This window comes from Ovis aries, chromosome 3 (assembly GCF_016772045.2).
Source record: "Ovis aries strain OAR_USU_Benz2616 breed Rambouillet chromosome 3, ARS-UI_Ramb_v3.0, whole genome shotgun sequence".
Lineage (NCBI taxonomy): Eukaryota > Metazoa > Chordata > Mammalia > Artiodactyla > Bovidae > Ovis > Ovis aries.
Genome location: NC_056056.1, coordinates 185,640,885 through 185,668,739, shown reverse-complemented (window position 1 = coordinate 185,668,739; position 27,855 = coordinate 185,640,885). Strand labels below are relative to the sequence as shown.

Below are 27,855 nucleotides of genomic sequence, written 5' to 3'. Positions count from 1 at the left end.
TCCAGGGCCCAGGATCCTCTTTTTCCATTGTAGCAACAGGAGAATTAGATGCAGGGAAGTTTGCAGACAGAGTGCAGAATACTGAGGAAGTACCTGTTTTCTACTTTGTATTTACACCATCAAGAAAGAGGTGAAGGCATCTATCTCCTCAGAAAGATGAGTATCTGGAATAGGTAAATACTGAAATGGTCATTGTGTGGCATGAAAAGGACAGCAGGCATCATGCACACAGAACGATACAATGAAGGAAGGAACAATGGGGGAAAGGAAGAAAGAAGGTATTTTTTTATTTTAAAAGTGGGCACCTAATTGTGACATAAATTTCAGCGGGTACTAACCACAGACCACTTGAGAGACTGAAACAAGACTTAATTCTTTTCATCATATTTTATATAAAATATACATTTACATAAATTTTATTTTGGAAAGACCTAGGCAAAGTGTACATAATCAGACTTAAATGGGAGAAATCCTTTATGGGAGATATATTTCTAACTGGCACAGCAAAAGTAACAAAAATGTACATTTATATATAACTGATCAAAGCAGTCTGAAAAACATGATACAAGTATTTCCATCTAACAAAAGGAAGGATGGGTGAGTCACAGCAAGTCAGCCGATTTCCACATTATAAAAGCAGGCCATGGTTTCTACAGATACTTTAATGTCTTTGGAGGAAATTAAAAAAATTTTTTTTCCCCAGAAACACAACAAAATCACTAATTTTTACGTGTGAAAGTGTTAGTTACTCAGTCGTGTCCAACTCTTTGTGATCCCATGGACTGTAGCCCACCAGGCTCCTCTGTGCATGGAATTCTTCAGGCAAGAATACTGGAGTGGGTTGCCATTTCCTTCTCCAGGGGATCCTCCTGACCCAGGGATGATCCCCTGGAGAAGGGAATGGAGACTGCAAAATAGGAGTATTTACCTCTGTCACATTAAAGTATATGGGCAGTTCAGTCACTTTTAGGGTTCTGTGTTTTGCTGCAGTAATTATCTTAAGAATTTCTAAAACTAAGAGCCACACTCAACAGTTACCTGTGCGGAGGCAGTGGGCTTTGCATTTGGATTCGGGGGACTCACAGAGCTTGATAGGCCCATAGAATTAACCACTCCTTTAATGTACGAGAAACGTGACTGAGACAATTGGTAACTTGTCCTGCGTGAGGCAGCTCCTTTGTGGCAGAGCAGGACTAGATTCCAAATCTCCAGATTCTTGGATTGGGTCTCCCCTCCTATGGAGCACCAAGACAGCCCCAAAAGGACATTATGCACATTTGAATTACTTCTATCCACACTGATACAGATACACACCATGTGCGCCACTGAGAATGGGGAAAAATGTCCTGGATTTCTGGACATGGAGAGCTCTTTTTAGTTTGTGGCAAATGTTGATCTAAACTTACAAACTAATAATGACCCCATATTGTGATGATGCTAATTTTATCAGTTATGTGCCCTAAAGGTTTGTATGGAAAGGATCCTTGGTGATAAAATTAGAACATTTTTATATGAGCCAGTTGATAGATACTGACTCTGTTGTGACATTATATTTTACTGATAATAAACCATAGCTTGACTGAAGTTATTTCATTTCTTTTAAGTTATGTAGCTACTAAAAGACAAAAATAAGGAAGTGCTATTTTTGTAAGGATTGCTCAACATTTTTCATGTCAGAAACTTCAAAAATAATCATAAAAAGTTACATTTCCCTACATTTTTGGCATTGTAAGTTTTTATCTTATTCAATTGTAGCCCAAACATAAGATTTGACAGGGTTTTTTTTTTTCTTTTTACGCTTTTAAAAATGTCAAAAGATGCTATTTAGATAGTTGTTTTTGTTGTTATTAATGGGAAATACCAACATATGCTTTTATCAAAGTAAATGTGATTTGGAAATTAGGAAAATATTAAAATAAACAATGCCTATAACTGCATTTTCTTTGAGTGCTGTTACTATAACCTATAGATTTATTGATCTAAGGTACAAATCTATCACAAACCAGAGAATAATATTTTTTAAACTTATTGTAATGAGTACAATTAAGAAATAATTAACAAAAGTTGACATGTATAACTTACAAAAAAGAGATACAGGTGTAGGCCTAAACTTAAGTCATGGATCCTTCTATGAGTCATAACAAAACATGAGTTTTATATACTGGGCTCCTCATCTGGTAGATGAAAATAGCAGGGCCATTCTCCATCTGAGGACAAAGAGTTCTGTAAATATAAGATCAAATTATAGTCCCGTTGCCACAAATGCAAAACCACCTCAGCCAACCCACCTGTTTGTCAATCTTGGCATGGCAGCTTCAACTAACCAAGTGTGCTGTTAAGTCATTCTTTGAAATTCCTTGGCTCACTTTAGTCTAAATTTAGAAGTGGAAACTGTAAAAGACTGTAAACATCTCCTGGTAAAAGTCATTAGCTCTTATTGAAGGTTTTAGCCTGCAGTGGTTCTCCAGCCTGGCTGCATATTAGAATCTTAACCTGAGTGGCTGAGGTCCAGTGATTCCCAAAGTACGCACCCAGGTTATTTTCAAGTCCACTAGGGCCTAGGTAGAGCACCTGTGTGTGAGGGGCGAGATCTCAGCTGTCAGCTGAATGTGGCGTTTCAATTTGAGAGGCTTGGAAGGTTTGAAAGAAACAGTATGAAACCCACATTTGCTTTTTACTCCTCCTCAAATTAGTTTTTTCAGTCTCCTTGTGTGGAACGCTCTGGATTTTTCTCATTTAGCCTTGTTGAAAAGCAGCTGCACCACCAGTGCAAACCCCTGCACCGAATGAGGTCCTATGTGTTAGGCACGTCAGACTCCTACACTGGGGAATGTGAAGTATTGTGGGGAGCTGGAATCCAAGTGCTGACAATCCTCTTTGTTTTGTGATGGGCTTTAAAATAAACAGACCTAAAAGAATATATCTTAAGAGTCCCTAAAATAAATTTTCCTTTCCTTCAAGGTATTTGAATCTTTGGTTTAGTTCACTACAATTAATGAGCCATATTTCATGAATACCATTTACAGGTTGAAAACATCTGAGTCAGCTTTGAAATCCTGAATAATTCTTAAGGTTAACATAAGCTTGTAAAGCCATTCTCGTGGCTTCTATGTCAAAGGGCATGTGAAAGGACTGCCACTTATTGGAGAATCTGAAGGCAAGGAGAACTGCTTCTATGCAGGGCAGAAGGACAGGTTAGATAGACTGAACGAACTCCAGCCTTGTTATCAGTTACATTCCTTCCTGTCCTGGGCAAAATAGAATTGTAGGACCCTTTGTTCAAAAATTACTAAGAATTTCAAGCAGAGCATCCAACCAAGCACAAGGTGCACCTGAGTGGAAGACCCTGAGGCCTGCAGAGACTGCATGTCCACGAAGCTAGCTCTACAATTCCATCTCGGGCAGAGGTTATGAACTCACAGCCAAGCCTGCTTTTGTTAAGGGAATCTGGATGAACTCCATGACTAGCCAGGGCACCCCATTCTTATTTTGATAAGGATGAGTTCCACATAATATTTCATGTTACAAGAGCAAATAAAAATAGTTATAAAATACACTTAATATCTTTGAAAAATAATATGTGATTTATTTTCTTATAGGTACCATGCAACTATGAAAGCTATTTCATTGGCTACATCTAAGTGAAAGTATTAACTCAGGACAGAAATACCTGATCCAACAAAAAGTGCTTACTTCTAATGTTCAAAGAGATGCCAGTGTGCACAGATAGAATGAGACAGAACGACAGAGTGAGAAAGACAAAGAGAGGGGGAGAGAGAGATGGAAGGGGTTGGTGGGGGGAGAGGGGAAGGGAAAGGGGAGAGAGAGAGACAAGAGACAGAAAACAGAGACAGATGGGGAGAGAGAAAAACATCCAAAAGAAGGCAGAAAAAGTCTCCTGAAGGCCACATGACCCTTTTCTCTCAGAAACTTTTAGGCTGTAGTAGCCATTGCAATTATTCCAACAAATGTACTCTCGTATCTTTAGCAGCCCTTCAGATAAGGCATAATTGCATTTCAAAATTTGGGGCTTGATCTTTTCCATTAACTTTCTAAGTATAAATTTTTGTTACTGATTATTCTAAAAAGTTTGTAATTAAAAGTACTAGATATTGTTTTTAGCTAGGGTTCCATGTTTTTCATTTTGGGGGTAGAGTAGTTATTTTATAATAAATATTATAGTACATTTCTTGACCTTAGGACTATAGAAGCATAATTTGGGGGACTAAAAATATTTGAAATGAAATTTTAGATACATTTATGATCTATACCATTAAAGACTATTAGAAACAGAAGATCATAGTTGTAATATATACATTATTGGATTACTGATACACACAAACATGTATGCTAATTTAAATTCCATAATCCTTTGTATTTAAAATATTCCTGGCATCATCCCTTTCCAAAGAAATTTTTTTTCCTTTTATCTAGATTTACCTTGACAAAAAGTAATAATAACAACACAGAGGCAGTGCTTTCCACTACTGGGGCTAAAAAGAAGCAGAAGACTTCTTGCTCTGGCTGGAGCATGTCACATATGTGTGCCTCAAGCTACTAAATGTGTATGACACCTGGCTTAGCACCAGGAACAGCACTATCCAGAGTAGGTTTTTTTTTTTTAAGTTTATGATGAATACTAAATTAGAATGACATATTCCAATTTCTTCAACTCCAAAATATATTACCACCCAAACACTGATGGCTGATTCCTAATTTCTTTAACTTTAGCAAGGGAATAATCAATACAAAAGTTTTGAGGGACTGTTGAAACTTAATTACTTTGTAGTTTAGATTAATAATTTTTGTATGATCAGTTGTAAAAGCTGCTACTAAAATGACTATGTACAGAGAAAAATGTGTTCATATATTAAATATTTTATGATATGAAATAAATAACACTAAAAGACAAATGTCAAATTGTAAGTTCAACTTTGCCACCCATACCTTTTAAATATAAATATATATATATATTTTAAAATTATGAATTTAGATTTTTTTCCTAGATTTTTTTGAGCATTTTCCATGAAATCTCCAAAATTCCAAATATAGAACCAAGAACTGCAGGTTCTATCATTCATGTTTTAAGCACAGAATTCTCATTAAGCCTCAGTTGTGTCCGACTCTTTGCGACCCCATAGACTGTACCAGGCTCCTCTGTCCATGGGATTTTCCAGGCAATAGTACTGGAGTGGGTTGCCATTTCCTTCTCCAGGGGATCTTCCCAACTCTGGGCTTGAACCCGGATCTCCCGCATTGTAGACAGATGCTTTACTGTCTGTGCCACCAGGGAAGTCTCATTAAGCCTAGGAAGATCAATCAATAGAGCTTCCTTACATCCATTTAGAGTCTATGAAGATTTCTGTAATATACTGTAAATATTCCTCAATGATTAAATATATTTTCAAAAAATAATCTCTGAAAGTTAAGATAATAAAGTAGAACATTTCTCTCAATTAATATCTTTAATAATTCTCATGTAGAATATACTATTTTTTCTCCACCAAAATAACAATATATTTGGAGGTGGAAACATTTATGATTTTTAAAAGCACTTATGAAATCTTAGAGCAGAACCACTACTCCAATAATACTTGTAATAAAATTAAAATAATTTAAAACATTTCCATAAACAATCAGGGGTACTGACATCCTTGATTTTCCCATAGGAATATGAATACCCATACACAATTCCAGAAACTTCCTTATTGATACATTAGGCAATGGGAAGACAGCTTGTATCAGAGTGGAATTTAATTTACTTCTCAATAAGGCTCTAGCAATATCCTCAAAAGGATATAAGATAAAGCTGACTTAATAACAGCCTCTTTCCCCATATATTCCAGAAGATTTTTACAAAAACTGTGAGATACTCATTTCTTGTTCCAGAGAATTAAATGAGCTACCTCTTGGAAGAATTTCCCAAATGGTTTATCCCAGAAGATTTATCCTCTCTGAAATATCTCTTCTCATAAAGAAGAGACGCCATGCCTTCGTAGCATTTCAAACCTCTATTTCTGCGAGGCTACACCAAGAAATGTCTACACTAAGAAAGGGAATTAGATCCCCAGGTTGAAAAAGCAGACACATATATGAAAGGAAATCTAGAATTAAAGCAAGAAAAAAGTCTGTAAAATGTGCGGCTGCTGTTTTCCTTCCATCTCAGGTCTCCTAGCCCCTGTTTGCTCTTTTTGTCTTCTTTCATGGAAATGCAAGTCTCCAGCACAGCATTACCAGTAGGTGTCCCAAAATGTGTCACCCTGAACTCGGAGTGAGAGGAAAATGCCATTGATTGTGCCCCAACTGATGTGAAAACAAAGCTTCCATCACTTCCTCTTCCAAAGACACCAGCACTGTCCCTTGAGACCGGGTCAAATGCTGCTATGTTTGGTTCTTTTCTCGAACTTCCTGTAATCTTTTCTCAAGGCGATCCAATTTGGCGAGATTTTCCTGCAGTAGTTTGCTGTCTGGAACCAGCTGTAAGGCTCTTTCATAATAAGTTCTTGCAGACACGTAGTTTCCCTGCAGAGAAAAAGAAAAGGGATAATTATATTCTGATCCATCAGAATGCTTGCTTAAAGAATGGGGAGACTAAGAAACAGATCTTCTGGTCCATTTTAACATTAATGTCCTCATAAGGAGACCCTGTCTGCTTGTGTAATTTCATCTTTATCTGTTGGTGCTCTTGGAGAATCCATTTGTTTAAGTACCAGACCAGATGGAGAATGTGAAAGATAAGGGTTATGCCATAAGTTTAAATGGCAGGAAAACAGATTTTCAATTCTATTAATACAGTGTATGAAGCTATCATCTCATAGTGTTCTCATAGGGTTAACACTATTCCTTTGTAATCAAATGGAACCAAAGCACTGGAAATTCATAATTAGAGCGAAGGGAAGAGAGAGAAGGTTGAGTCAGGGGAGAGGAGGGGTGTGTGTGTGAGAGAGAGAGAAAGAGAGAGAGAGAGAGAGAGAGAGAGAGAGAGAGAGAGAGAGAGAGAGAGAGAGAAGTATTTTTGAAATTGCAAGAGTAATGATTAAAATGTAGACAGTTTAGGAATCTATTATACCTACTTAGTGACAGGAAATACTTTAATCTTCACCTTAAAACATAAAAGCCACTTTTGCCTAATACAGGCTTTAGTGGAAATATGCTTTTATAAAATGAAAAGAACTGATAATAAATAATATGGAGTCAAATTTATCCCATACTCAAGGTGTGTGACCATATATATATCTGCTGGATACTCTAAAGGCAGGAGGGAAGGCATGTTGCTCCAGATCTGTAAAAGACCCCTGTCTCCGCCCTCTATTGGTCCCCATCTGTTTCGTTTTTGAATAAATTAAATATTTCAGTTTAACTGGCAACCACATGTGCCTGGTCCCAGAAGGTCCCTGACAACAAGTCAGAATTATTAACTTTGTTCCCAGATTCTTTTCTGCCACTAAATGTATTCCTTCTGTATGGTTGACTCAGTAAGATCAGTAGAGATCTCTTCATTCTAAAAAACCATGAATTTGTTCCATTTTATTCTCAGTTATAGCTCCATGTGGATAAAGACCAGTTACTCTCTAAATTTTCATTACAACTTAAAATAGTACCTCTTAGAATAAAAGTAACCCACTCCAGTGTTCTTGCCTGGAGAATCCCAGGGACGGTGGAGCCTGGAGGGCTGCCATCTATGGGGTCGCGCAGAGCTGGACACAACTGAAGCGACTTGGCAGCAGCAGCAGGCAGCAGAATAAAAGTACTATGTAGCAATATCAGTATTTATTGAATGCTTAAATGAACTACCTCCCGAGTGTCAGGACCTTAGACACCTGCCTGCCATATAATGAGCACTCAATCTGATGCCATCATTACTGTTATTATTAAATGACTGTGTGTATTTGTGTTAAGTTGCTTTAGTCGTGTCTGACTCTTTGCATCTCTAGGGACTGTAGCTTGCCAGTCTCCTATGTCCATGGGATTTTCCAGGTAAGAATACTGGAGTGGGTTGCCATGCCCTCCTCCAAGGGATCTTCCCATCCCAGGGATCAAAGCTGCATCTCTTAAGTCTCCTGCATTGGCAGTCAGGTTCTTCACCACTAGTGCTACCTGGGAAGCCCATTAAATGACTATTTGTATGTAAATGAGTAAACACTATTTCTTATGATATTCACTTGTCATATTGGTGAAAAGGAGAGTAAAAATCATAGAACAGGTAATTCTACATTGGGAATCTAGGCACTGGCATGTGCATAAATGAAAGTATTTCAGATTATTAACACTGATTCTGATAAGAGGCTAAACAGAATTCTGAACAAATAACCTGGATTTAGCTACATGACTATTTTTTAAAATTCAAGTATTTAATCTTTAGATTGTCTCTTGACATTTCTTAAGCGTAGCACATATATGCAGACAGCTGAACATCTGTGGCTCTCAAATTGCTCTCAGACTGTGTTCTTATTGTGGTTGATTTTGAAATTGTTTACCCAAGAGGCTTCTCTGAATTTAGGCCTCAGCCTGGTACCAGGCATCACCATCTCAGATCATCAGCTTTCTCTGTCTTTTCAACAAAATCTAGTCATAGAGTTATTTTCTCTCGCTCGAATTGCTCTTTTCTTAATGAAACTGGAAGCCCCTTTTTAAGTAAGTTATATCCCTTAACTCAACGTCCCCAATTTCTAGGTGCTAGGTGGGGAATTTGAATTATCCAATTTCTAGAACTGTACTAGCTACTATGAAGGCCACTAGTCCTCTGTGTCTATTTAAATTTAAGTTAATGATAATTAAGAATTGAGTTGCTCAACTGCACCAACCACATTTTAAGTGCTCGACAGCCACAATGGGCTAGTGGCTACTGCCTTGGACATGGAACATGACATGGACATGGAACATTTTCTTCACTGAAGAAAGTTCTATTAGCCAGTTCCATCCTAGAATATGCATTAACGTCATAAGACAGAATTGAAAATAGTACTTGGTGACATGGCCCATCTGGTACAACTCTGATTCAGTTCAGTTCAGTTCATTTCATTTCAGTGGTTCAGTCATGTCCGACTCTTTGCGACCCCATGGACTTCAGCAAGCCAGGGCTCCCTGTCCATTGCCAATTCCCAGAGCTTGTTCAAACTCATGGCCTTCGAGTTGGTGATGCCATCCAACTATCTCGTCCTCTGTCTCCCCTTCTCCTCTTGCCTTCAATCTTTCCCAGCATCAGGGTCTTTTCCAGTGAGTCAGTTCTTTGCATCAGGTGGCCAAAGTATTGGAGCTTCAGCTTCAGCATCAGTCCTTCCTATGAATATTCAGGACTAATTTCCTTTAGGATTGACTGGTTTGATCTCCTTGCAGTCCAAGGCACTCACAAGAGTCTTCTCCAATACCACAGTTCAAAAGCATCAATTCTTCAGTGCTCAGCTTTCTTTATAGCCCAGCTCACACATCCACACATGACTACTGGAAAAACCATAGCTTTGACTAGACGGACTTCTGTCAGTGAAGTAATGTCTCTGCTTTTTAACATGCTGTCTAGGCTGGTCATAACTTTCCAATAAAAGAGTAAGTGTCTTTTAATTTCATGGCTGCAGTCACCATTTGCAGTGATTTTGGAGCTCAAGAAAATAAAGTCTCTCACTGTTTCCATTATTTCCCCATCTATTTTCCCATGAAGTGATGAGACCGGATGCCATGATCTTAGTTTTCTGAATGTTGAGTTGTAAGTCAACTTTTTCACTCTCCTCTTTCACTTTCATCAAGAAGATCTTTAGTTCTTCTTCACTTTCTGCCAAAAGGGTGGTGTCATCTGCATATCTGAGGTTAATGATATTTCTTCCGGCAATCTTGATTTCAGCTTGTGCTTCCTCCAGTCCAGCATTTCTCATGATGTACTCTGCATATAAGTTGCAGAGTGACAATATACAGCCTTGACTTACTCTTTCCCTATTTGGAACCAGTCTGTTGTTCCATGTCCAGCTCTAACTGTTGTTTCTTGACCCGCATACAGATATCTCAGAAGGTAGGTGAGGTGGTCTCTTTCAGAATTTTCCACAGTTTGTTGTGATCCGCACAGTCAAAGGCTTTGGTGTAGTCAATAAAACAAAAGTAGATGTTTTTCTGGAACTCTCTTGCTTTTTTATAATCCAATGGATGCTGGCAATTTGATCTCTGGTTCCTCTGCCTTTTCTAAATCCAGCTTGAATATCTGGAGTTTCACAGTTCACATACACTAGAAGCCTGGCTTGGAGAATTTTGAGCATTCCTTTGCTAGCGTGTGAGATGAGTGCGATTGTGTGGTAGTTTGAACATTCTTTTGACATTGCCTTTCTTTGGGACTGGAATGAAAACTGACCTTTTCCAGTCCTGTGGCCACTGCTGAGTTTTCCAAATTTGCTGGCATATTGAGCACAGCACTTTTACAGCATCATCTTTCAGGATTTGAATTAGCTCAACTGGAACTCTATCAGCTCCACCATCTTTGTTCATAGAGATGCTTCCTAAGGCCCACTTGACTTTGCATTCCAGGATGTCTGGCTCTAGTTGAGTGATCATACCATTGTGGTTATCTGGGTCATGAAGATCTTTTTTGTATAGTTCTTCTGTGTATTCTTGCCACCTCTTCTTAATATCTTCTGCTTTTGTTAGGTTGATACTGTTTCTGTCCTTTTTGTGCCCATCTTTGCATGAAATGTTCCCTTGGCATCTCTAATTTTCTTGAAGAGATCTCTAATCTTTCCCATTCTATTACTTTCCTTTGTTTCTTTGCACTGATCACTTAGGAAGTCTTTCCTATCTCTCCTTACTATTCTTCGGAGCTCTGATTATGAAAGTGAAAGTGTTAGTCACTCAGTAGCGTCCAACTCTTTTCAACCCCATGGACTGCAGCCCGCCAGGCTCCTCTATCCATGGAATTCTCCAGGCAAGAATGTTGGAGTGCTTTGCCATTCCCTTCTCCGGGGTATCTTCCAAACCCAGGAATCGAACCCAGGTCTCCTGCATTACAGGTAGTTTCTTTACCATATGAACCACAAGGGAAACTCCAGTAATAAAAAATGTATTATAGTTTTTCTGCTTCATCCATTTCATTTTACATAGAACTTTATGAAAAATATAATCTTTTATTGCCAATAGTATGAGCAAGTCTCTCCTTCCCTCTGTTTGTCATCTCCTTGCAAAGTTTGATTCCAACTATCAACCTTGCCACAGCCCTCAGTATTTCCTAAGCTTCACCCAGACTCAGGCAAGGAGTAGGGCCCAGGAATGGGATAATACTGCTTGAGGCACATATTTCCTGGCAAGGCAAAGGTTAATGGTTAATGGTTAATGGTTGTTCTTGAAGGCCTCATGATGATAATCCTGCATCCTGACGGTGACATCAAAATGACCACATCCAAGCCATGTGCCTGATCTATATATCTGTGTTGGACTGAGTGAAAGTGTTAGTTGCTTAGTCGTGCCCAACTCTTTGCGACCCCATGGATGGTAGCCATCCAGGCTCCTCTTTCCATGGGATTTCCCAGGCAAGAACACTGGAATGGGTTGCCATTTTCTCCTCCAAGTGATATTCCCAACACAGAAATAAAATCTGTGTCCCTTGCATCTCCTGCCTTGGCAGGTGGATTCTTTACCACTAATGCCACCTGAAAAGCCCTGTGCTCCTCTGTTAGATCAAGGCTTATAGCTACAGAGTAACTATCCTATTATTCCCTTCCATCTGTATAGTTATGGATCACATTTTTGTTTTGTTGTGTTTCTGGGAGTGATCAGTTCCCACTTAATCATAAATCCTATTTATCCTTTGTTTAAATTATAATTACCATCTTGCTATTTTCTCAGGATAAAGTTTGAGAGAAGCCTGAAAATAAGCTCGCTAAATAAGAGTGATCCTTTAAAATCATGTAAGACCATTGCATTTCTCTGCTCGAAGTCCTCCAAGGATCGCAACTTGTTTGGCATAAGAGCTGAAGACATTACAGTCCCCTTCCTTCAGTGCCCTGTATCATCTGTCCTTGTGGCCTCTCCACCCTGGCTTCTATCATTTCTATCATTGCCTCCCGCCTGCTCTTAAGATACACTGACACACTCACACCTCAGGACCTCTGCGCGTGCGCTGTCCTGCTTTTGCCATGTGGCTTGCTCCTTTCAGATCTTTGTTGAAACACCACTTTTTAGCTAAGGCCATCCCTAACCACCTCAATTTAAAATTGCAGCTTTTATCCCCAGCACTTCCTATCTTCTTTCATTCTTTTATTCTCTATAGCACTTATCATTATCTGATACATTTCATGTGTATATGTATATATGTGGGTTTCCCAGGTGGCACAGTGGTAAAGAATCTGGCTGCCAATGCTGGAGATGTGGGTTTGATTCCTGGGTTGGAAAAATCCCCTGGAGCAGGAAACGGCAATCTACTCTGTAGTCTTGCCTGGAGAATCCCATGAACAGAAGAGCCTGGCAGGCTACAGTCCCTGTGGTTGCAGAGACAGACATGACTGAGCATGCACACACACACACACAATACACACATATACACACATACTAGTTATTGTCTGTTTTCTCCTCCTAGAATGTTAGCTCCACAAGAACAGGTATTTTTGCCTTGTGTTCACTGCTGTGTTCCCAATACCTAGACATGTACCTGGTACATAGGATGTTCTCTAGCAATGCTTATCAAATGAATGGATGGATGAAGGAGTGTCTGTGAATCTTTGATTTCCTGCCAAGGGCAGCTTCCAGTTGTTAACTCAAAGGTAGCTTCTTCCTTTGAAAACAAATGTTTTTCAATATGTCAGGTAATAAAAGATATACTAAGTATAAGAAATAATAACCTTATATCTTGACAGTGAGTTAAGCTACAGAAAAATAAGCTGTATTAGTGCAGCTCCAACAAAACTTTAGTTTAGTTCACACAGCAGACTTTATCTACTATATGATGATACCTAAGTAGGTATTATTTTCTTTATGATAAAATTATGACATCTAATTTATATAGATTTGTTTTTTAAAATGGCTTCATGATATTCAATGTCTAGATAATACAAAGTGAACATAAATCCTGCTAATAACACTTTTAAGCACCTATGTTTTCAGTATTCAAATAATTCAAAGAGGAAATTAACAATAGTTTTTCAAACTTTTAAAGGGAAGAAAGAGAAAACACAAAGGGAAAACATGGTTCACATGAACAGGAATTATTTTCTTACCTTGATGTGCTGAATTCCACCCATATTCATCCAAGCCTGTGCTTGATCTGGATTTAACTCCACGGCCGCTTTATAGCTCTAAATACATAAGAAATATCTTCAAGTTGGGAAATGAGAACCCATCTTTAACACTGTAGGATTGTGGAAAGCATTTTCTATATATGTGGAAATTTAAATGGTTGATAAAATGAACAGTCATGTCTAGGTCTCAGGTGTTCCCTTTATTTCTATTTTTTTTCAAAGCTGATGATTCTAAAGTGGAGGAAACTGAAATGTGTAATTTCCTTGGAGAGCTAACCTCTGGACTTAAAAAGGCTGAAGATGCCTGCCAGGCATGCAGGTGATTTCTATTACATGCATCATTTCCCACTGGCCTTGATCTGCGAGAAAATGGTGCTCTTAGACCTTTTCACTGTAAATGGACTTTGCAAGAAAAAACTATAGAATCTTCATTTCCTAAACAGCTTAACTCTCTCACAAAATCTGATCTGATTATTCAGCCCATGCTTAAATTCTTGCAGGGACTGGTATTCTGTATTTCTTTAATGATATCTAATAATTTTTTACCAGAGGATAGTTTTAATCATTAGAAAGCCTTTGTTTTTCTTCTGCCTTGTGAAAGATCTTAAAGTGTTTAAAGAGAGTTACTTGTTTCTCAAATATTGTTTGTCTGAATAACATGTATCACAATGTCCTATCAGTGAAATACATTTTTAACATTTGCACATTGTTTTGCATCAAAGGGTATATTCACCATTGAGCTTTGATTTTAAGAGTTGTCACTTTAAATAAAACTAAAGGCTAAGAGTACTATCTTCGATTACAAAGCTAAGTATCCATGTGTATATATTAATGTTCCTTGCTATTTTCCTGAATAAGAATCTATCTGAACAGATCCATAAATAACTAGAAACTGTCCATCACTTCTCTACTTCAGTTTGAGGAGAAAGAAGCAAATGTTAAGAAACTGTATTGCTAAAAATTTGCTAAAGTAAACTGAAGAGTATGTTTTGTGTTAATTTTTCTCAGCAGAATAAAATGTTTATTTCTTATTCTCTGTATGACCTTGAAAAAGTTAGAAAAGCTCTGAGTCTCATTCAGTCATAAAATGAAGACAATGAGCATGTCTTATATGATTGTTGTGAAGATTATAATAAATGTGAATTATACATTAAAAAACTAACATTGTAGCTGCTATTATTGGCCAATGGCTTTACCCCTACTCTTCACAAATCAAGCCATAATGACTATTTAATCAATTAGTCAAGTAACTAGAAAATACTTTTGTTTTTAATACAATATATAAAATACAGACAGATATATATACCATATAAGTACTCCTACAAATGATCATGTAAGTTATAAGTAATTAAAGAAAGACAGCATTGAAAGTTTCATAAGGCAGAGAAGAATTCAGTTTCTGCTCAAACAGGCCACCATTTCTGTTTTAACATTCACATTCAAATTAGTTTCTCCAAATATCTTTACGTGCTTTTCCAATAATATTTTAAAAGCCTCTTACATTTATTTTAAAAAACAATCTTATCATTTGAAATTTTACTTTTTTGCATAATTTTATGACTTCATTAATTATAACCTGTGTCTTTATTGTGGAAAATATATGGCATTTCTGTAACATTTCATTATGCTTGTAAATGTCTTTTTATTTCAAAGTGGGTTATCAATTTCATTCCAAAGATACACACATTGAACATCCTTAAGATGAAACATAGTATGTTTTAGAACACAGAAGGAAGCAGTCCTTTCCACAAGGAAAATGCAGTCGAAATAGGGAGCTAACCAGCGCTCATGCATGTGCACAGAGGGAAGAGGAAGGAGAGGATGGGGAGATGGAGGAGAGAGAGAGACACCTAACAACACAATATATGATGCTTTCAAATGACTGGTAGAGACAGGAAGTGTTTTAGGAGTTCATAGGAAACAAGTCACTGGATGAAAGGATGGTAGGGAGGGCTCCCTGAGGGAGACACAGGCCTGTGTTGGTAGATGAGTGGGATTCCGCAGGGACTGGTGGATGGGGTGGACAGTGTTTAGGACATGTGGAATGCCAAAGCTCCTTGGGGCACCAGTCTAGCTGAAACAGAGGGTCGCTGAAGGCAGACAGAGAGCGAAAGAGTGAGAGAGACAGAGAGAGGGGAAAGCTTACTGGAGGGCAAAATGTGGAATGCTTTAAACATCAAGCTAAAGGTGATAATTCAGAAAACAAGGAGGAGGTATTGTAGAACTCCTAATGGTCAAAAACCAGAGGCTCAATTATTTAAAAAAATAAACTTACAATATCAATTAATCAGAAAATTCACTCTATCAACATGCCATTGATCTTAGCTTTCAAGGTATATGTTTCATTAAAGATTGAGAGAATATTAATTTTAATCCATGAATTTAATAACAATTTTATTAAGTGTTTATACCTCAAAAGCTTTGTCCAGGAGGTTCTGCTCTCTCAGTTGGTTTCCTTTTGTGAAAAAAAGTTCAGATATAACTTTTGGATCCTTTGGTTTCAGCTTGAGAGCCTTGTCTATAGCATCAAGTGCCTGTATAGGTTGAAAATTAAGACACAATAAGTGTAGATTAGATAAAGAAGAACTAACTTAAATGATATCTTCCATTCTTTTTGTTTTTAAGTATTGGCTAGTGTGGTGAGTGATGATCAAAGCACATTCTTCATTTTATCTGATGTTCTCATTGAGGAATAATGCAGCTCTGACCAAATAATTTCCCTATAATCCAGGTTTCCTATTTATGTTAGTGACAATGAAATATCCCTGATCACTTTACAGGAACATTGTGTGATCCTATTGAAACAACATCTGGGGTTGGATGTTTTGCCCTGGCCACATGTCCATCTGGACCACTCCAGCAGCCTCATCTTGGGGCCTGGTGCTCACTCTGCCCCCAGCACCCACTACCCCAAACCCTGCAGCCAGAGATCCCTTCAAAACACAAATCTGACAAGCCTCTCTTCTCCTTAAAGCCTCAAAGCTTCTTGCAGTATCCCTTGTCCTGGTCCCAAGCCTTAGGATAGAGTGCCCAGCAACCTCTGTGGTTACATCTCACACGCCCCCTACTTCCTCAAGCCCATCCCTCAGATGGGCCATTCGTTGTTGACTTGGGGCCTTTACATGTGCCTCTTCTTGCTTGGAATGCTATTCACTGCCCTTTTTTGTTTAATAACTCCTATCCGTCATTCAACCTTCAACTTCACGTCACTCTATAGAGAACCCTACCACCCAGACTATTCTGGTTCCCTGGATATGCGCGTTAGGGACTATGCTGCTCTTCACGACATCAGTGGGCACAACTATAATTCTGCACTAGTTTTGTGATTACTTGTTCAACCTTTGTCTCCTCTTTGACTGTAAACTCCAGGAAGACAAGGGAAATAATTTTTGTGTTTTTTTTTTCCCCAACACCACTTTATTCCCATTTGATAAATATTTTGTCGAATCAGTTCATGAATCTACTGGTTATGTGACTTAAAAATGAAGATAAACAGTACAGTTGCAACACAGGGCCATTGACGTGCCTTAAAGGGTTGTTATAAGGATTCTATAAGATATATTTGAGGGAACATGCAAAGTTATAAAACATACCAATGTTAGCCTTTATTGAGTTAGCTGAAAACAAACTGAGATGACCCCACATGAAACCTTCAGACCCAGAACAAACCAAAAAAACATTTCAAGGGGTTGTCTAAGCAGTCAAGGAGGTATCTATGAAAAGTGCCAAGGAATAATGATCAAGACTGCTCGCCCTTGTGAGAGTGCAGGCTGGAGGGTCATCAGCTACACCTGATTTGTACCCTGAACACAGACAATTCCAAACAGCGTGCTCTCTACCTTGTCATGCTGCTCCTGCTTGCTGTGAATGGCAGACAACAAGCGATAGCATTCAAGGCACCCGGTCTCCTCTGACACAATGTGACTGGTCATCTTTTCAGCTTCTTTGGTCTGTCCCATCACAGCCAAAACCTGAGCCTGCAAAACCACACGGACCTTGGCTTAGATAGCACTTGGTTGTCATCTTATCAAAGAAATCATTCAGGGAACATTTCCCACAAAAGTGCTCAGCATCTATTTGTGACACACAGAGAGGGCTGACTTACCACAGTTATTAATAACAGGCTTTAGTCTCCTGCTGTTTGTTTCTATATGCCTGCATTTGTGCATGCATGGCTGGAACATCAAAGTCATTCAGTGAAATGACTTGTGCCTTTTTAAAAAAAGTTGACTATGTGAAAGAGAAATTTTTCCCTATGGTTTCAACAGAACACTGTGTTTAAAACAAGAAAACAGGAGTTTGGCTAAGATGGTGGAGGAATAGGATGGGAAGACCACTTTCTCCCTCACAAATTCCTCAAAAGAACATTTCAACGCTGAGCAAAGTCCACAAAACAACTTCTGAATGCTGGCAGAGGGCATCAGGCAACCAGAAAAGCAGACCATTGTCTTCAAAAACAGTGAACCTCTCTGGGTGTCCCTCAATGTGGAGAAACTTTTCATCTTTAACCTAGATGTTTTATCATTGGTGCTGTATAGATGGAGAAGTCTAGAGGCTACTGTAAAAATAAAACTGAAAACCAGAAGCAGGAGGTTTAAGTCCAAAGCCTGAGAACATCAGAGAACTCCTGAATTCAGGGAACATTAAGCAATAGGAGCTCATCAAATGCCTCCATATCTACACTGAAACCAAGCTCCACCCAAGGGCCAACAAGTTCCAGAGCAAGACATACCACGCAAATTCTCCAGCAACACAGGAACACACCCCTGAGCTTCAATATACAGGCAGCTCAAAGCTATTCCAAAACCTTTGACGTCTCATAACCCATTACTGGTCACTCCACTGCACTCCAGAGAGAAGAAACCCAGCTCCACCCACCAGAACTCCAACACAAGCCTCCCTAACCAGGAAACCTTGACAAGCCACTGATACAACCCCACCTACAGTGAGGAAGCTCCATAATAAAGAGAACTCCACAAATTATTACCAGAATTTAAAAAGGCCACCCCAAACGCAGCAATATAACCAAGATGAAGAGACAGAGGAATACTCAGCAGGTAAAGGAACAGGAGAAATGCCCACCAAACAAAACAAAAGAGGAAGAGATAGGGAATCTACCTGAGAAAGAATTCCAAATATTGATAGTGAAAATGATCCAAAATCTTGAAATCAAAATGGAATCACAGATAAATAGCCTAGAGACAAGGATTGAGAAGATGCAAGAAAGGTTTAACAAGGACCTAGAAGAAATAAAAAAGAGTCAATATATAATGAATAATGCAATAAATGAGATCAGAAACACTCTGGAGGCAACAAATAGTAGAATAAAGGAGGCAGAAAATAGGATTAGTGAAATAGAAGATAGAACGGTAGAAATAAATGAATCAGAGAGGAAAAAAGAAAAACAAATTAAAAGAAATGAGGACAATCTCAGAGACCTCCAGGACAACATGAAATGCTCCAACATTCGAATTATAGGAGTCCCAGAAGAAGAAGACAAAAAGAAAGACCGTGAGAAAATCCTTGAGGAGATAATAGTTGAAAACTTCCCAAAATGGGGAAGGAAATAATCACCCAAGTCCAAGAAACACAGAGAGTTCCAAATAGGATAAACCCAGGCAAAACACCCCAGGACACATATTAATCAAATTAACAAAGATCAAACACAAAGAACAAATATTAAAAACAGCAAGGGAAAAACAACAAATAACACATAAGGGGATTCCCATAAGGATAAGAGCTGATCTTTCAATAGAAACTCTTCAGGCCAGGAGAGAATGGCAAGACATACTTAAAGTGACGAAAGAAAATAACCTACAGCCCAGATTACTGTACCCAGCAAGGATCTCATTCAAACACGAAGGAGAAATCAAAAGCTTTACTGACAAGCAAAAGCTGAGAGAATTCAGCACCACCAAACCAGCTCTCCAACAAATTCTAAAGGATATTCTCTAGACAGGAAACACAAAAAGGGTGTATAAACTTGAACCCAAAATAATAAAGTAAATGGTAACAGGTTCATACTTATCAATAATTACCTTAAACGTAAATGGGTTGAATGCCCCAACCAAAAGGCAAAAATTGGCCGAATGGATACAAAAACAAGACCCCTCTATATGCTGCTTACAAGAGACCCACCTCAAAACAAGGGACACATACAGACTGAAAGTGAAGGGCTGGAAAAAGATATTCCATGCAAATAGAGACCAAAAGAAAGCAGGAGTGGCAATACTCATATCTGATAAAATACTTTAAAACAAAGGCTGTGAAAAGAGACAAAGAAGGCCACTACATAATGATCAAATGATCAATCCAAGAAGAAGATATAACAATTATAAATATATATGCACCCAATATAGGAGCACTGCAATATGTAAGACAAATGCTAACAAGTATGAAAGGGGAAATTAACAATAACACAATAATAGCGGGAGACTTTAATACCCCACTCACACCTATGGACAGATCAACTAAACAGAAAATTAACAAAGAAATGCAAACTTTAAATGATACATTAGACCAGTTAGACCTAATTGATATCTATAGGACATTTCACCCCAAAACAATGAATTTCACCTTTTTCTCAAGTGCTCATGGGACCTTCTCCAGGATAGATCACATCCTGGGCCATAAATCTAAACTTGATAAATTGAAAAAAATTGAAATCATTCCAAGCATCTTTTCTGACCATAATGCATTAAGATTAGATCTCAATTACAGGAGAAAAATTATTAAAAATTCCAACATATGGAGGTTGAACAACACACTTCTGAATAACCAACAAATCACAGAAGAAATCAAAAGAGAAATCAAAATATGCATAGAAACTAATGAAAATGAAAACACAACAACCCAAAACCTGTGGGACACTATAAAAGCAGTGCTAAGAGGAAAGTTCATAGCAATACAGGCATACCTCAAGAAACAAGAAAAAAGTCAAGTAAATAACCTAACTCTACACCTAAAGCAACTAGAAAAGGAAGAGTTGGAGAACCCCAGAGTTAGTAGAAGGAAAGAAATCTTAAAAATTAGGGCAGAAATAAACGCAAAAGAAACAAAAGAGACCATAGCAAAAATCAACAAAGCCAAAAGCTGGTTCTTTGAAAGGATAAATAAAATTGACAAACCATTAGCCAGACTCATCAAGAAGCAAAGAGAGAAAAATCAAATCAATAAAATTAGAAATGAAAATGGAGAGATCACAACAGACAACACAGAAATACAAAGGATCATAAGAGACTACTATCAGCAATTATATGCCAATAAAATGGACAACATGGAAGAAATGGACAAATTCTTAGAAAAGTACAATTTTCCAAAACTGAACCAGGAAGAAATAGAAAATCTTAACAGACCCATCACAAGCACGGAAATGGAAACTGTAATCAGAAACCTTCCAGCAAACAAAAGCCCAGGTCCAGACAGCTTCACAGCTGAATTCTACCAAAAATTTCGAGAAGAGCTAACACCTATCCTCCTCAAACTCTTCCAGAAAATTGCAGAGGAAGGTAAACTTCCAAACTCATTCTATGAGGCCACCATCACCCTAATACCAAAACCTGACAAAGATGTCACAAAAAAAGAAAACTACAGGCCAATATCACTGATGAACATAGATGCAAAAATCCTTAACAAAATTCTAACAATCAGAATCCAACAACACCTTAAAAAGATCATACATCATGACCAAGTGGGCTTTATCTCAGGGATGCAAGGATTCTTCAATATTCGCAAACCAATCAGTGTAATTCACCACATTAACAAATTGAAAAATAAAAGCCATATGATCATCTCAAAAGATGCAGAGAAGGCCTTTGACAAAATTCAACATCCATTTATGATAAAACTCTCCAGAAAGCAGGAATAGAAGGAACAAACCTCAACATAATAAAAGCTATCTATGACAAACCCACAGCAAACATTATCCTCAATGGTGAAAAATTGAAAGCATTTCCCCTAAAGTCAGGAACAAGACAAGGGTGGCCACTTTCACTGCTACTATTCAACATAGTTCTGGAAGTTTTGGCCACAGCAATCAGAGCAGAAAAAGAAATAAAAGGAATCCAAATTGGAAAAGAAGAAGTAAAACTCTCACTGTTTGCAGATGACATGATCCTCTACATGGAAAACCCTAAAGACTCCACCAGAAAATTACTAGAGCTAATCAATGAATATAGTAAAGTTGCAGGATATAAAATCAACACACAGAAATCCCTTGCATTCCTATACACGAATAATGAGAAAGTAGAAAAGAAATTAAGGAAACAATTCCATTCACCATTGCAATGAAAAGAATAAAATACTTAGGAATATATCTACCTAAAGAAACTAAAGACCTATATATAGAAAACTATAAAACACTGATGAAAGAAATCAAAGAGGACACTAATAGATGGAGAAATATACCATGTTCATGGATCGGAAGAATCAATATAGTGAAAATGAGTATACTATTCAAAGCAATTTACAAATTCAATGCAATCCCTATCAAGCTACCAGCCACATTTTTTCACAGAACTAGAACAAATAATTTCAAGATTTGTATGGAAATACAAAAACCTTGAATAGCCAAAGCAATCTTGAGAAAGAAGAATGGAACTGGAGGAATCAACTTGCCTGACTTCAGGCTCTACTACAAAGCCACAGTCATCAAGACAGTATGGTACTGGCACAAAGACAGAAATATAGATCAATGGAACAAAATAGAAAGCCCAGAGATAAATCAACACACCTATGGACACCCTATCTTTGACAAAGGAGGCAAGAATATACAATGGAGTAAAGACAATCTCTTTAACAAGTGGTGCTGGGAAAACTGGTCAACCACTTGTAAAAGAATGAAACTAGATCACTTCCTAACCCCACACACAAAAATAAACTCAAAATGGATTAAAGATCTAAATGTAAGACCAGAAACTATAAAACTCCTAGAGGAGAACATAGGCAAAACACTCTCAGACACAAATCACAGCAGGATCCTCTATGATCCACCTCCCAGAATTCTGGAAATAAAAGCAAAAATAAACAAATGGGATCTAATTAAAATTAAAAGCTTCTGCACAACAAAGGAAAATATAAGCAAGGTGAAAAGACAGCCTTCTGAATGGGAGAAAATAATAGCAAATGAAGCAACTGACAAACAACTAATCTCAAAAATATACAAGCAACTTATGCAGCTCAACTCCAGAAAAATAAACGACCCAGTCAAAAAATGGGCCAAAGAACTAAATAGGCATTTCTCCAAAGAAGACATATGGATGGCTAACAAACACATGAAAAGATGCTCAACATCACTTATTATTAGAGAAATGCAAATCAAAACCACAATGAGGTACCACTTCACACCAGTCAGAGTGTCTGCAATCCAAAAATCTGCAAGCAATAAATGCTGGAGAGGGTGTGGAGAAAAGGGAACCCTCCTACACTGTTGGTGGGAATGCAAACTAGTACAGCCACTTTGGAGAACAGTGTGGAGATTCCTTTAAAATTGCAAATAGAACTGCCTTATGACCCAGCAATCCCACTGCTGGGCATACACACCAAGGAAACCAGAATGGAAAGAGACACATGTACCCCAATGTTCATCGCAGCACTATTTATAATAGCCAGGACATGGAAACAACCTAGATGTCCATCAGCAGATGAATGGATAAAAAAGCTGTGGTGCATATACACAATGGAGTATTACTCAGCCATTAAAAAGAATACATTTGAATCAGTTCTGATGAGATGGATGAAACTGGAGCCGATTATACAGAGTGAAGTAAGCCAGAAAGAAAAACACCAATACAGTATACTAACACATATATATGGAATTTAGAAAGATGGCAATGATGACCCTGTATGCGAGACAGCAAAAAGACACAGATGTGTATAGCAGAATTTTGGACTCAGAGGGAGAGGGAGAGGGTGAGATGATTTGGGAGAATGGCATTGAAACATGTACACTATCATGTAAGAATTGAATCACCAGTCTATGTCTGACATAGGATACAGCATGCTTGGGGCTGGTGCACGGGGATGACCCAGAGGGATGTTATGGGGAGGGAGGTGGGAGGGGGTTCATGTTTGGGAACGCATGTACACCCATGGTGGATTCATGTCAATGTATGGCAAAACCAGTACAGTATTGTAAAGTAAAATAAAGTAAAAATAAAAATTTAAAAAAATAAATTTAAAAAAAAAACAAAGATGGACAAAGGACATGAACAGACATCTTGTAAGAAGATACACAAATTGCCAATGGGTATATGAAAAGGTGTTCAACATCGCTAATTATCAGAGAAATGCAAATCAAAACCACAGGGAGATGTCACTTAACACCTGGTAAGATGTCTATTATCAAAAAAAAAAAAAAAAGAAAGAAATAAATGCTGGTGAGGTTGCACAGAAAAGAGAATCCTTGTACACTGTTGGCAAGAATGTAATCTGGTGTAGCCACTACGAAAAAACAGTATGAAGATTTCAAAATAATTTGAAAATAGAAATACCATGATGCTACTTCAGTCATGTCCAGCTCCGTGCGACTCCGTTGGACGGCAGCCCGCCAGGCTCCCGCCTCCCTGGGATTCTCTAGGCGATGATGCTGGAGTGGGTTGCCATTTCCTTCTCCAATGCATGAAAGTGGGGAGTGAGGGTGGGGTTGCTCAGTCGTGTCGGACTCTTTGTGACCCCGTGGACAGCAGCCTACCGGGCTCCTCCGTCCATGGGATTCTCCAGGTGGGAGTGCTGGAGTGGGGTGCCACTGCCTTCTCCGATAGTGTGATACAAAATAACTATCTTGAAGAGATAGCTGTTGGAGGGGGCAGTGCACCCCACTTCAGTGCTCTTGCCTGGAGGGTCCCATGGACGGGGGAGCCTGGTGGGCGTCCATGGGGTTGCTGGGGATCGGACACGACTGAGCGACTTTGCTTTCTTTTCACTTTCTTGCACTGGACAGGCAGATGGCATCCCACTCCTGTGTTCTTGCCTGGGAGAGTCCCGGGGACGGGGGAGCCTGGCGGGCTGCTGTCTGTGGTGTGGCATGGAGTTGGACATGACTGAAGTGACTTAGCAGCAGCAGCAGCAGAGATAGCTGTACTGCTGTATATTCATTGTAGTGTTATTCACAACAGCCAAGGTATGAAAACAACCTAAGTATCCACTGACAGATGAATGGATAAGAATAATGTGTTATATACACACAAAGGAATATATTTAGCCCTTAAAAGGAAGGAAATACAGCTATTTGCAACAACATGTATGAACCCGGAGAATATTATACTAAATAAAGTAAACCAACAGAAGAAAACAAATACAGCATGGTATCACTTATATTTGGAACTTTAAAGAGTTAAACTCATAGAAATAGAGTACAGAATGGTGTTGGCCAGAACTGGGGTGTAGGGGAAATAGAATAATAAGGTACAAACCTTCAGTATAAGATGAATAAGATCTGAGGATCTAATGTATAACATGGTAACTATAGTAGATCCCCTGGAGAAGGGAAATGCTACCCACTCCAGTATTCTAGCATAGAGAATTCCATGACTGTATAGTCCATGGAGTTGCAAAGAGATGGACATGACTGAGCGACTTTCTCACAGACACACACACACACACACACACACACACACACACACACTTGAAAATTTGTATTGGATAATGGACGTTTGCCAAGAGAATAGAACTTAAGTGTTCTCACCAAAAAAACAAACAAACAAACAAACAAAAAAACAACAAAAGGTAAATATGTGAGTGATGTGTTAATTAACTTGATGACAGTAATCCTTTCACAATGTATATGTACAACAAATCATCACATTGTGCCCTTTAAATATATTACAATTTTAATTTGTTAACTATTAATATATCCCCAATAAAGTTGAGAAAAAAAAACAAACAAGAAAACAAGTTTGTTTTACTGTAAATTTAAGGAAAAAGAAGAGTAATGATCCCAAAATTGAAATAAAAAATATTGTCAATATTAATTTTCCTAAATCTGATACCTAACTGTTCTGTGGTTATGTTAGAGAATGTCCTTGTTCTTAGAAACTGTATGCTGAAGTATTTAGAAGTAAAGATTAAGAGATCGATAACCTCACATCGCTCAGGAAAAAATAACATGTATTAATAATATGTATATGCACATAATATATAAATATGCACATATATACATGTACACACACATACATACATACTTGAAAGGTGATAAATGCATCAAAGTGCTAAAAATTTATCAGTCTGGGTGAAAGAATGTACAGGAGGCTATATAGAATTTTTGCAAAATTTTGTAGGTTTGAAATTATTTAAAAAAACATAAAAGTGTATTTAGGGTCCATGTGTTTGGTGAATGGGTCTAACACTGGTTAAATATGAATATTCATTAAATGGATAGAGTATAGCATTCTAGTTCCCATTCTGAGGCTTACTAACTACAGCTCCCTATATTGCATGCCATGCATTTCTTCTCTTATCCATCTTCTTTCTTTCCTCTGTCTACTCACCAGTGCCAGGCGGAGTTCCCTTTGGGAAGGCTGAAGGGCCACAGCTTCCCGGTAAGTCTGCAAAGCCTCTTCGTATCTGCCAGTGTTGTAATACAGAGCTCCCAGAGGTGACAGTATCTCAGTTTTGCGTGCTACCTGCAGGGCACTGAATTTGAGGAAACAAATGGACATTTTTCTTCTAATAGGCACATTTCCAAAGGTTGAAATTTAGATTCAGGGACCACTGTCTATGGTTTGAGGCTGTTCCCACCTGGTCTTTGTTTTTATATCAAGAGGAATGTTTAAAAAAAAAAAAAAAGATCATGCTGCCATCCTCTGACTATAAGAATGTTTTTTAGTGACCTAGCAATATGCAAATTGGGCCCCAAGGATCTTTTCCATCCACCGAGATAGGCTTGTTTTTATGTATGCAAGTTTTTCATTTAGACTCATTTTTAAAATTGCTATTTGTAGTTTGGGTTGTTAAGTCCATAGCTTCAGAAAACAATGGACTAACTAAAATGAGAATTAAACTCCAAACTTGGTTTAGCACCATATTTTAACCAGCAGGCAAAAATGTCATTTATCAGGATATCATTTATCCTCATAGTACCATTTATGGTACTGTTCTCTGGAGAGGAGAATCTGTTTTGCCTGCATTGGTAAAATTTGCTAGTATTTTGAAAGAATCTGTTCCAAATTACTAAGACTCTGATGGCCAACTGCAGGGACTTTGGGTGACTTACAAAGTGAAAAATAGGACCTTTACCGTTTGTACCACTCTTCAGCCACATTGTTGTCTCCCAGTGACCTGTAGAGCCTCCCCAGGTTCACCATGGCCACATGATGGCTTGGGCTAAGTTTGATGGCCTGTTGGTAATGGGCCACTGCCTTTTCTGGAAAGCCTGCAACCAGTGGTAGGTTGGTAAGAGCAAAGCATGACTTTGTTATAAAACAGACCAACTCTTTTTCTTTCTTTTTAACATATGAACTCTTTTAATTTCTCTTCTGGTTATGACAATTTTTCTTGCAGCCATACCATCAAATTATTCAGTTTGTAAATTAGCACACATTTTGGCTTCTTGCCACCACCTAACTTTGGACCATTTCACTATTCATTTTCACTTAAAACCTATTTCTTTTATTAAGTATATTATTTTCATCAAAGTGTTTTCTGGCTATTGCCCTAGCTGATAGGATGTTTTGAAATTATCAGTGATTGTTATTTACACAAGATTGTTATTTACTGTTGCTTCTCACTATATTCAAAGGAGAATGTGCTATGATAGAAAGAAAACTGTCCTGAAGCAACTTCTGAGGGTCTATTACAATTATTCTACTGCAACCTATTTAAGACACTCCTTTAAATAAGGCAGTTGCTGTATTTTGAAAATATCTTTTTAAATAGTATGTTTCTATTTAGATGGTATTTATTGAATGGGACTTTAATAATAATAATAATACCAACTTGCATTTGTCCAATGCATTATATATTTTAGAACCTTCTGGTTAAACAACCTCATATGATTTTTGCAGATGTTTTGATCCTATTTAGCTGTCTTTTGAAAGCACTTAGTTCCCTCTTGGGATTTGCTGCTACTGCTGCTAAGTCACTTCAGTCGTGTCCGACTCTGTGCGACCCCATAGACGGCAGCCCACCAGGCTCCCCCGTCCCTGGGATTCTCCAGGCAAGAACACTGGAGTGGGCTGCCATTTCCTTCTCCAGTGCACGAAAGTTAAAAGTCAAAGTGAAGTCGCTCAGTCGTGTCCGACCCTCAGCGACCCCACGGACTGCAGCCTACCAGGCTTCTCCATCCATGGGATTTTCCAGGCAAGAGTACTGGAGAGGAGTGCCATTGCCTTCTCTGTCTTGGGATTTAAGTGATATTAAAAAATATTATCACCTTTATAGATATAGATGCAGACGTACAAAGAAATTAAGAAACTCAACAAAAATCCCAGGGCAAGTGAGGATAAAGGCCAGAACTAGAATCAATCCCTCTGGTATGATGAGATTCCCCAAAGAACCTTCCTCGTGAAATTATATGTAAGTGAATGAATTGTGGAAGGGTCTAAAGTTCTACATAGTGTGTTTACTTGCACAGACATCTTCCCAAGTCTATCTTCTTTGAATGCAAGTTTGACCAGGAGGTGCCAAAAAAAAACCTCTGCATGTGTAAGGGTCT

The 27,855-nt window shown here is 38.2% G+C and overlaps 1 protein-coding gene across 4 annotated transcripts in view; it reads right to left on the bottom strand.

Annotated features, from left to right (window-relative positions):
- Positions 1 to 262: 262 nt before the first annotated feature.
- TMTC1 (transmembrane O-mannosyltransferase targeting cadherins 1) overlaps positions 263 to 27,855 on the bottom strand; it is a 338,032-nt gene continuing 310,439 nt past the window's right edge. For all 4 annotated transcript variants that reach the window (XM_004006752.5, XM_027967794.2, XM_042247328.1 and 1 more), the window contains 6 exons: positions 26,439 to 26,574; positions 25,691 to 25,835; positions 17,045 to 17,182; positions 15,617 to 15,739; positions 13,185 to 13,262; positions 263 to 6,522 (listed from right to left, as the gene is read on the bottom strand). In XM_004006752.5, the coding sequence (XP_004006801.1) occupies positions 6,382 to 6,522; positions 13,185 to 13,262; positions 15,617 to 15,739; positions 17,045 to 17,182; positions 25,691 to 25,835; positions 26,439 to 26,574 (761 nt within the window). In that variant the 3' untranslated portion in view covers positions 263 to 6,381. The remainder of the gene's footprint in view (positions 6,523 to 13,184; positions 13,263 to 15,616; positions 15,740 to 17,044; positions 17,183 to 25,690; positions 25,836 to 26,438; positions 26,575 to 27,855) is intronic.